General features: G+C 36.4%; 2 protein-coding genes across 2 annotated transcripts; one reads left to right on the top strand and one right to left on the bottom strand.

Moving 5' to 3' along the window:
• Positions 1–64: 64 nt before the first annotated feature.
• LOC133533479 (uncharacterized) lies at positions 65–1963 on the top strand. The gene is made up of 2 exons (XM_061872471.1): positions 65–462; positions 712–1963. Exons 1-2 carry the CDS (start codon positions 421–423, stop codon positions 1486–1488), a joined length of 819 nt encoding a protein of 272 aa, XP_061728455.1. The 5' UTR covers positions 65–420; the 3' UTR covers positions 1489–1963.
• On the bottom strand, positions 1960–10626 carry LOC133533478 (mucin-3A-like). The gene is made up of 2 exons (XM_061872470.1): positions 10473–10626; positions 1960–9009 (listed from the first exon to the last, which is right to left on the bottom strand). The coding sequence occupies exons 1-2, from the start codon at positions 10530–10532 to the stop codon at positions 2176–2178; spliced, it is 6894 nt and encodes a 2297-aa protein (XP_061728454.1). The 5' UTR covers positions 10533–10626; the 3' UTR covers positions 1960–2175.
• Between the last annotated feature and the right edge of the window lie 871 nt (positions 10627–11497).

The raw sequence follows: 11497 nt of genomic DNA, 5'->3' as shown, positions 1-11497 counted from the left end.
CTGCGGACATGATCAACTAATCAATGCAAAAATAATAAAATATTAGTATGACAATATTCATAAAGTTAAAACCTAAACCGATCTCTAAAATCTGACTTATTGTCCTTGCAAACCCAATTGGAGTCGCCTAGTTAAACAAAACCGCAAAAGAATAGTATTATTACCTTCACATAAGACTCACTTTCAAACGCCGGGTCACGCACGCATGAAAGTGTGCAGTATTTGTTGTCAAGTTTCGGAAGTATTAACAATGCGCGGTGACCGCGCCACTGACACGGACCCATTTCCCTTTGTGCGCTAACAGTGCTAATTGCCCTCCACTGAAGAGTTTTCAAGAAAGCTAGTGACTTCGCGACTGTTAGTCGCGCTCTGAACGCTAAAGCGGCATACACTTAAACCGACTGTATTTTTTCTCATAAAATGTTTAAATCTAAAGTGTGCGTTATATTTGCGCTGGTTGTGGTAAGTCTTTTTTTTATTCCTCTTATAAGTGGCATTATTTAAATAGTTACTGAACAATTGTATCTAAAAGTAAATATAATAAGCACTCAATTTCCATAGTACAATCGTTATCTAAAACCACTTGTCCGACTTTTTCAAAGTGGGGAATCCACACTAGTAAAACCAGGTTACCCATTGACATCACATTCGTCCTGAACGTTTACATGTTATTGTGTTCGACATCTAGATCAAGGTTGTGTTTATTTTCAGATTTACAGCGCAACGACGGATTCTAGAAAAGTGGAGTATCCGTTTTTGAATAATAGGAATTTCGACTGCGGCCCTTACGGCTTCACGTGCGAAGGACAGGCGAAACTGAGACTGTGCGAGGGGCCAAATCTGTTTGGGCCTTCGTTTCTGTGCCCCCCGGGCACAATATGCAACGAAGATTCCAGCGATGTTTGTGAAAACGTTAACAACTACATCGAACCGTCTTTCGGTAAAACGATACGCTGCCACAGACACGAAAGGATCGCCGACCCCAGCGTGTCGGGATGTAAAGGCTACATCCTTTGCATCCCTAACAAGAATCGTTTCCAAGGCATCAAATTCAAGTGTTCGGGAACCACAATTTTCAACGGTTACACGCGAGCGTGCTCTGCGCCTGACAAATACAAGTGTCCTATAGCAAACACTACTCAAGCGAACGATTTTTACATTGAAAGCAACAGGAGAATTGATACTCGCCATGATGTTGAATTCGAGAATAAGCCAACAGCGCCTCGCCCGAGGCCTATTGACTGTAAGAACTACAAGTTCACAGTGACACAAGGCCAGAGCCCGGCGAAGGCGGCGTACTTCTGCCCCTCGCGGCCGGTGCCAGGCGAGCGCGCCGTCCGCTGCACCGTGTTCTCCAATCAGTTCTGCATCACTTTGGAAAGGTACAATGAGGACCAGTTCGTTGAAAGCTCGCGAGCTGCTTACCGAAGGCCACGGTTAAATCATTTTGTAACAGAACTCAATAATGATACCAAAATGTCATTTTAGATACAACGTCATATTTTATTACTGGACTCTTGTCCAGGCCCTGCCATTGAGAGATTAATTATGTTGTGTATACTCGTAGAAATGAAATGTAGTATACTGAGACAACGTTGCAAGATTACTCCTTGTTTAGAATATTAGCGACAGACCAAGACAAGTCTGCAACGATTTGGATAGCACACGCAATGCAAGAGTGAAGGGGCCCACTGATTAACAGTCCGCCGGACGGTAATGGCCTGTCAGTTAGAAAAAAAAGTTGACAGTTCCGAACCAATGACAGGCCGATACCGTCCGGCGGACTGTTAATCAGTGGGCTCCTTTACGTATTTTAAACGTCAAACTTCTATGAAATTATGACGTATAAATAACACTTACACTGCGTGTGCTGTCAAAATCGTTGCAAACTTGTCTTGGTCTAACTCTAGCCACATCCAAATCGGATAATGTGTTATATTGCAATAAAAAATCTATACCTTTGTTTATTTGTTTTATTAATAATGTAATCTATCTAACAATAACATCAGTGTAAAAATAACATTTTTATAATATTAGTAAAAACAACATTTTATCAATAAAATAAATTAGGTATATACATACTTTTATACCTACAGGATTGAAAATCTATCTACATATACATATATCACATGACAGATCTATAGTGTTGTTTCTAGATCTAGGGACTCTAGGGTGTTAGCACTCGTAGCTGTCTGCGTGCACGCACTTTTTCTTATCCTTGTGGAACACGCGACCCGAACCGCATTTCTTTATCTTCCGCCGGTACTCTGAATTCCGTTTCTCCTTGCATAAGTAGTATCGCCTGCATTCATTACGAATCGGGAATTTACCTTCTTTTTTACATTCAAATATTTCCTCTTCTTTGTCATCTTCGTTTTCTTCTGATTTTTCCAGCGTTTCTTGTGCCTCGTTGGTTTTTTTAGTCATTGAAACGTCATCGGTTTTACTACTACTATCATCGCTACTACTGTTATTGCTGACTCTACTAGTGGTGACACTGTTGTTGTTAATACTGCTACTAGCAATACTAGAGCTACCCGTTTGACTACTGTTATCGCTTGAAGAGATCGAAACTGATTCATTGGACTCGATCTCCTTTGACTCTATACACTTCACTGTTGTCTTGTTAAAAATGTAGCCTTTTTGACATTGAAATTTGAATCTATACAAGTGGTCCATATGATTGACGCAAATGTAATAAACATTGTCTTTCATAACGTCGCTGAATCTGCCTGCCGATGGGCATTTGAACTCATTTTGTCGTATACAATGAGACAAATTTTTAGTACATAGTTTTTTAATATCACTAAATACTGTATTTTCGGGACAGTTACCAACAACGGGTTGATTGTTACCAAAACAAATGTAAAATTTTCTACAATCGTCCTTGGCCGAATATCTACCCCTTATGCCATTGACACAAGTAAAGGGTATTGCCGTTTCATTTGCAACTTGCTTTGTGACTGGTAAAATTGAATTTGGTATTACTGATTGAAAAACTGTTTGAACAGTATTTGCATAAGGCTTTTGTGTAGAAATAGATAAAGGAAGATTTATAGGTGAATTATTTTTTTGTGGTTCATTCTCACGTGCATTTGAGGTTTGAGGGGAATTGGTTTCATTTACATTTTGTTCCTTAGGTGTAATATATACATTATTGGGAGTATTTGTTTGCCTGATGGATACCTGCCCAACTTGAACCGGATGCGGTGGAGAAACATCGGCTCTCTTGATGACCCCAGGCGAATTAGTATCCGGAAACGTAGAATCCGTTGTAATATCGTGCTTTTGCGGATGGCCTACTACAGTAGTTGAACCTCCAAATGTAGGATTTTTTGAACCAATAACTTTGTTAGTAACTTCTGGTTGTTGCAGATCGAATGTAGGTAGATTCTTGAATGGAGCATTTGTATTATGGACGCCATTGACACTAGCTTGTATTGGAGTATTAGCTAGAGTAGGATAGAATGTTTCTGATTTATATGATTCAGTTGTAAGGACAACATTTCCGTTTTGCGTCTTAGACGTCACATCCGTTAAAAGTAGTATATTCGCAACCGATGGACGGGGCTCTATATTATTGATAGGTAACGGCAAAATATCCAACATGCCTGGATTACTGGACTCTCCCATATCGTTGTGATACCCTTCAGTTGTTATTCGCATATTAATCGTTTCCGATAGATCATGCGTATTTGTTTGTAATTCAATTTTATCGTTTTGTACTGCCGACGTTAAATTCACATTTAATTTATCATCTTTAATGTTAGATAGGTCAACAGTTATTGGAGTTTTACTGTTTTTGGGATTCTCCATTTTTTTTTTATCTGACGAAACGTTAACATTGCTCTTAATCTCTCTAACTTTGCTGCCAGTTTCCTCAACTGTAGATTCTAACCCAGCGCTGAATGAAATAGGTATGATTTTATTATTGTGTGTATCGTCCAGTATTTTAGTATCAGCAATATTTGCATTTGTGGGTACAGTCTTTGACGAAGACAAGGTAACTGATCCACCACTTGCGAATGTGTTGGTTTTCAAATAAGTAGAATGTTCTTTAACCAGGGTTACGGGCTTTGGCGTAGGTAAACTAGCGAATTCAGGTTGGCTGTTCACATTCGCTTTATTTTCTGGAAGTCCATTTGTGGCCAGAATACCGTCTGAGCTCTGAGTTATAGTAGTAGCATTATAGCTTTGTTTACGATTATAAATTTCAGCGGGACTTGGATTATTTGCAAGTAATGGCAATAGAATATGCTGCTGAGACACAAATCCTTTATCAGAACTGACCACGTTTAGATCGTTTCGTTCGGCGTTTAGGTCCGTGACATCAGACTTTCGTGTAAGTTCTGATATTTGATTAGATTTGTCGATCAAATGATTGTCGAAGGGATTCCAATTTATATTTGCTGTCTGATCTTGACCTTCTACGATACTTGGTTGTAACTTATTATACAGCACAGGATTAGTCACTCGTATTGTTTGACTTTCGCCATTTTGACTTATATTAGTTTGATTGGAAATATCGTTTGATTCTCTTTTGGGACCTAGAAACTCAGTTTTGCTATTTTGCTGAGAGTCGTCATTAGCATGGCCTACATTTGCGTAATTGTGGTTTATCGTTAGTATGTACGTAGGTAGTTCAGTGTTAAGAACAAGTTTGTCTCCAGGTAATTTCCTTATTTTTTGCTCAATATTGATTGGTTTTGGTGTTATAAAATCGGCTCGATTATTGACTCCCGGTGTAAATACTATATTCCCCGATGCGGGTAAATCTTCAGTTTTCATATTATTTCCAAGAGCAGATTGAGCATTACTAATTATTGTAGTTACATTTACAGTTTCAGTTGCAGTGTGATCTTGGTTTGCCGCAAGGATGATTTGGTCAATATTTCGAGTACCATCCGTTGCCACACTTTCTTTATTTATTAAAGTTGTTTGTTTTGTACCATCACCATTGCCTACTACTCCTGTAGTGAATGCCTCATCAACCTTTGTTCCGTCTATACTTGTATCTGTCAGTAATTGAGCTTTAGTCGAGGTATAATCTTCTGACGCAACTTGAATTATATGGTAATTATTCATTATTGTAGGTGTAGACACAACTTCCGTTGTCACATTAAAATTTACTGAATGTCTAGTTGGAATAATGTTATATTCTGTTGCAACATTTTGTATGATATCAGTCGTCGAATTTTTGGCATTTGTTGTTATTGGTTGTTCCGTAATGGCACCATTCTCTATGATTTCAGCTATCATTGTTACATCTTGCTTTACCTTTTCTGGGTTTTGTGTCGTTGGCGTTATAGACTGAGTGTAATCAATTGCAATTGGTACTTTTTGGCTAGCAACGTTTTCATTAATTCCCGTTGTTCCATTTTCTTCATGTATCGTTGTTGTTTGCTCAATACCGGTATACAATTCCACGGTTGCCTTTGTCACATGTGATTCTTCAGTCATAACAGATTGATCGTTAATTATTGTAGAAGACTCATAAATTGTTTCTGTATTCATGGTGTCTCGATTTATTGCTTTGCTGGTAGTAATGATAATATTCTCTGTCGCAGTATTTTGAACAGTATCGATTGGCAAACCTTGTTCATTTGTCATATTTGTTTGTTCAGTACTGAAATTCTTCTTAACGGTTTCAATAGTAAATGCTCTATCAAGATTTGTGTCTCCAGAACTTTGTGTCAATGATGGTACTTGAGTCGTGCCTAGTTGAACGTTACTGTTTGTAAAAGGTGCATCCACAGCATCAGTAGTTAGAATGTCGACATTTACAATGTTTTGAATGGAGTCTTTGGTCACATTTTCTTTGTTTACCGTTGTTGGTTGCTTAGAACTGGGCGCGTTCTCTACTAATTCAATAGTAAATGCTCCGTCTAGAGTAGTTGTATCTGCAGAACCTTGCGTCAATGACGGTGCTGGAGTCGTGATTAGTTGAACATCACTATTTGAAAAAGGTATATGTATAGCCTCTGTAGTTACAATGTCGACATTTACTGTGTCAAATTTGTCTTCATTTACTATTGTTGGTTGCTCAGAACTGGGTGCATTCTCACCTGTTTCAATAGTAAACGCTCCGCCTAGAGTCGTTGTGTCTGCAGAACTTTGCATCAATAATGGTACTTGAGCCGTGACTAGTTGAACATCATTATTTGAAAACTGTATATTTATAGCATCTGTAGTTATAATGTCGAGATTTACTGTTTCCATATTTTGAGTAGTATCTTTTGTTAAGTTTTCTTCGTCTATGGTTGTTGGATGCTCAGAACTTAGAGCGTTCTGGACTGTTTCGACAATATATGGCCCATCTACAGTCGTTGTGTCTGCAGAACTTTGTGTTAATGATGGTGCTTGAGTCGTGACTAGTTGAAGGTCACTATTTGAAAAAGGTATATCCACATTCTCTGTTGTTGCAATGTCCAGATTTACTGTTTCAATGTTTTGAGTAGAGTCTTTAGTAAAATTTTCTTCGTTAATTGTGGTAGGATGCTCAGAAGTGGGAATGTTCTCGACTGTTTCAATAGAATATGCTCCATCTACAGTCGTTGCGTCTGCAGAACTTTGTGTCAATGATGGTGCTTGAGTCGTGACTAGTTGAATGTCACTATTTGAAAAAGGTATATCCACAGTCTCTGTTGTTGCAATGTCCAGATTTACTGTTTCAATGTTTTGAGTAGAGTCTTTAGTAAAATTTTCTTCGTTAATTGTGGTAGGATGCTCAGAAGTGGGAATGTTCTCGACTGTTTCAATAGAATATGCTCCATCTACAGTCGTTGTATCTGCAGAACTTTGTGTCAATGATTGTGCTTGAGTCGTGACTAGTTGAATGTTACTATTTGAAAAAGGTATATCCACAGTCTCTGTTGTTGCAATGTCCAGATTTACTGTTTCAATGTTTTGAGTAGAGTCTTTAGTAAAATTTTCTTCGTAAAATGTGGTAGGATGCTCAGAAGTGGGAATGTTCTCGACTGTTTCGATAATATATGCTCCGTCTACAATCGTTGTGTCTGCAGAACTTTGTGTCAATGATGGTGCTTGAGTCGTGACTAGTTGAATGTTACTATTTGAAAAAGGTATATCCACAGTCTCTGTTGTTGCAATGTCCAGATTTACTGTTTCAATGTTTTGAGTAGAGTCTTTAGTAAAATTTTCTTCGTAAAATGTGGTAGGATGCTCAGAAGTGGGAATGTTCTCGACTGTTTCGATAGTATATGCTCCGTCTACAATCGTTGTGTCTGCAGAACTTTGTGTCAATGATGGTGCTTGAGTCGTGACTAGTTGAATGTCACTATTTGAAAAAGTTATATCCACAGCCTCTGTTGTTACAATGTCTTGATTTACAGTTTCAATGTTTTGAGTGGAGTCTTTAGTAAAAATGTCTTCGTAAATTGTTGTAGGATGTTCAGAAGTGGGAATGACTGTTTCAATAGTATATGCTCCGTCTACAGTCGTTGTGCCTGCAGAACTTAGTATCAATGATGGTGCTTTAGTCGTGACTAGTTGTACGTTACTACCTGGTATAGCCTCTGTAGTCACAATGTCGAGATTTACTGTTTTAGTGTTTTGAGTAGAGTCTTTTGTGAAGTTTTCTTCATATATCGTTGTTGGTTGCTCTGTTTCAATAGTAAATGCTCCATCTAGAATCGTTGTATGTTTATCGTTTTGTGCACCCATCGTATCATTTTTTTGTTTCGCATCGTTATCACCAACCAAAGGGATGTCCGTTGCAGCTATAACTTCAAGAAAGACGCTATATGGAGATGTTGACGGTTTTTTTGTACTGTATGCGACAACCCATTTGCCAAAATTCGATGTAATGTCGTGTTTATTGTCATTTACTTTTATAATTTGTGGTAAATTATTTTTTTCATTATCATTAGTAGGCTGCTTCCTAGTTACAGCGGTCAAATTAGATCCAATACCTCCTTCCAATTTAATTAGATCTGATTGATTATTTATTTTATTATGTAGCTCGGTATGGTATGGCTTTGAAACATCTGCATTGGATAAATTATATTTACTGCCCATCGGCGTAACTGTAGTAAAACCAGGATAAATGTCAGTTGAATGCTTATCAACTCGTTTATCATATATATTTAAGTTTTGATTTGCCATAGCCTGGGATTTTTTTTTCTCAATGGAAAACTTTTTCAACAAAGTATTGTTTGTTAAATTTTCATTCTGAATCATAGTAAGGACTTGTGGTAATTCTGTGTATAGGTAAGAAGTATCTATCTCGAGAGGGTTGTCAGTCGTTGTTTGTATTATTTGTTCTGTAGTCATTGGAATGGATTCTGCTGTTTCAGTTTCTGTAATAACTATATTTTCTGTTGTAGTTTGTGTATTAATATTTATAGCCTTTGTATTGCTTTCTTCACCAGCGACAGTCAGATCAGTTCTTGTTGAATTTTTAGTTTCGACTACAGTTTCTGTTACAGCTTCTATGACACTAGTTGTAACACCTTCAGCTATTAATGTAATGTCTGTTATACTTCGGTCTTCGCTTATAGTCTGTGATATAGTTTCTATAGGTGATGTTGTAATATTTGGAACTGTAGTTGTTGCAATTTCTGTAACATTTAATTCATTATTGATATTAAAGGTCGCCGCTGTTCTTGTTACTACATCCACGGTCGTATCCGTAGTAACACTGTATTCTACAGTTGTTGTCCTCTCTGTATTTATATAATTTTCGGAGAACTCTTTCTTAATGTTATCCAAGGAAGAAGAAGTTATGATATTCTCCCAAGGAAGTGTGGTTTCACTAATGACGTTGCTTCTTGTAGTGGCAGGTGTTGTTGGTGCTGGAAACTCGCATTCAAAATAGTTTGTTCCCTGACAAACCGTGGGAGGTGGGCAGGCTATGTAGAAGTCGTCTATTGCCTGTGAGACTCCGCCCCCTAAGTCCACGCATATCATGAAGTGGGTGGAGTTGACACAGTGGAAAGATTTCCCATGACAGTCGACCGCTGACGCCGTTGATAACAATGCGGACAGTATCTGTGTAAAACACAAACAATATTTACAGTGTTGTTCTTGATGGACCCACATCGAAATGTAAACTAAGCATGAGATTTGTCTTCAGAAAAACATCAACAACATAAATCGTCGGTATACTTCCAAAACATGATAACTGACAAAATGGTCAAAAATTATTTGTATGTACGGTTTTGTTAAAATTTTACTGTTTTAAGTATATATATATATGTGTGTAATTTTTTATTTTATTCTTATTATTTACAAATTTACTGAGTGTGTGTCTTTACTAACAGATAAGAAATTAAATAATAATAGTCACGTAAAATACCATAAGGATATTTAAATCTACCTATCTCATAAAACTGATAACGCAAAATATATACTTACTCGTAAAGTAATATGCTCGTCCAAAACTAAGAAAATCAGTAATGTAATGTTTTACAGTAATTTAGTTAATAAGGAGTCTATTGTCAATTGTCATCCATGTTTCTGTACTAAAAGAGGGAAAAGTCAAATATTGCAATAAGAGAATCACTTATTCTTCACCTGTTGCATGTATTTTCTGAACTTTTGTTGCTACGTTACTTTTTAAAATTTGCTTATAATATAATGCCGTGTGAAAACATTTGTATCACCCTCATTAATTTAAATTACTTATGTATATTTATTTTTTATATATTCATAACTTAATACACAAATAATAACCTTAATAATAAACATGTTAATTGATAACCAACACATCCCATGTTTTAGTCTGCCACTACCTCTATTATATATTTTTCCATTTGAATATACGTGGACAATACCAATTGAAAGACAATGTTAATATATATACAAAAAATTCAAGTGTGAAACTAAATTAGTAAAAACACGTTTCTAAATTCCCACATTTGAGGATCAAATTTTCAACTCGCATTTTCGAGTTTGAAACTATGTTTCAGTTAATTATCATGTTTTAGAAGTATACCGACGAAATACAGCAAATCCAGGGTATAATGTTCATATAATATAAGTAGATTTAACATGAGCTTAGGAAATAATCTATAGTTAGAATTTAGTTACTGGCAGTAAAGCCTCGCAAAATTAACTAAATGTCATGAATTAACCATGCTTAATGTTAACCACGGACACTATGGTTTAAAGAGATTTCAAGGGTACCCAGAAGGACTACATAGTGTCATATTATTCTAATGACGTGACATGATGTATTACCTACATACATTCGAAGAAATTACCATTTTAGTCCAAAGGTAGCTAGAGCTAGTTAGGTATTTTTTTTAATAAAATTTATACTTGATTCGTAATGGTAATATTGGCAAATTCTGCTGTAGTAATGAAACCTTTATATTTGTAGAAAACTAGGTATTAACGGCATACTTCAACTGCTGAAGTGATGTGAATGAAACGGCTATCAACGCGACGTTTTAACGTTGAAATTATTGTAATAATTGTGCGTTTACCATATAAATCCAAAAAATACATACCAGCAGTGTCCCAAACAATTCGTTCATATAAATTTTCGTAGAAGCCATCGGCACACACATCCTGTAGAAAATCAGGTAATGCCGGGCATTCGTCGTTCAGTACTTTTCGTTTTGGTCGTTTCTGTTCGAATGAGTACGTTGAGCTCCTCTTTGATAATTTGAAAGGTGTAATATTTACTTATTGTTAGCCCGAATCATTTGCCTTCAGATTACGGAGACGCTGAACAAATAAAATATGACACCGCGTTTCCTGCGGTGAAATTGTTTTCCACTGCCGCGTGCTACATCTCGCTAGTTGACACATTAAAAGTCGCCTCGAAAATCATGTCCAAATATGTCAACCTCAAACTGAAGATAAACAACGTTATTATTGTGTTATGATTTTCAGATCCAAATTATTGTTTATAGTAGGTATATTACGTAACTGGGTGGATACATTTTAAATCACGCGTTTATAATAGAGATCTAGTTCGATGACCTTTACTCATAGTTATTTTATTTAAGAGGGAAGAATAGCTTTTCAAATCTAACGAAATAACGATAATTTTTCTATGAAATTCCATGTCGGGAGGAAACGTTTTCCACTATAATCTTATATACTTAATTACTTTTACAGTACATATGGTGTTACTTTACCGCACTAGTGCGAAAATTAGCATATTACGTTACTGCGTCGAGCATTTAAAGGGCCATATGTATTGTAAAACGTTGTACGATACATGTGCGAATAGGTGATTCGCAACTCGTGTCGATTTAAAATGAATGAAATGAATGAAATATACCAAATTTGCATAATCAGTACCTAATTAAAGTAACAGACTTACTTGCAATCGGAGACTTTGCATTTCTAAAGATAATTATCCAATAGCGAAATCATTTAGATTGCTGTATAGATGAATAATACACATATTTTAGCAAACTGCAGTAATTTAAAAAAGGATTTGGTGCATTAAAGCATGAAAAAGTAAAGTATAACAATAAGTCCTAGAAATAATGCATCGTACATAAGTGCAATAAACGAATAT

The sequence above is a fragment of the Cydia pomonella genome, unplaced genomic scaffold (genome assembly GCF_033807575.1).
Source record: "Cydia pomonella isolate Wapato2018A unplaced genomic scaffold, ilCydPomo1 PGA_scaffold_167, whole genome shotgun sequence".
NCBI lineage: Eukaryota > Metazoa > Arthropoda > Insecta > Lepidoptera > Tortricidae > Cydia > Cydia pomonella.
Note: the sequence above shows the minus strand (reverse complement) of the source record. Positions and strands in the feature narration are given on the sequence as shown.

Coding starts and splice junctions, on each gene's coding strand:
- LOC133533479 (XM_061872471.1), top strand. CDS start 421: ATGTTTAAATCTAAAGTGTGCGTTATATTTGCGCTGGTTGTG. Junction 463..711: donor TTATATTTGCGCTGGTTGTG/GTAAGTCTTTTT, acceptor GTTTATTTTCAG/ATTTACAGCGCAACGACGGA.
- LOC133533478 (XM_061872470.1), bottom strand. CDS start 10,532: ATGTGTGTGCCGATGGCTTCTACGAAAATTTATATGAACGAATTGTTT. Junction 9,010..10,472: donor AATTGTTTGGGACACTGCTG/GTATGTATTTTT, acceptor TGTTTTACACAG/ATACTGTCCGCATTGTTATC.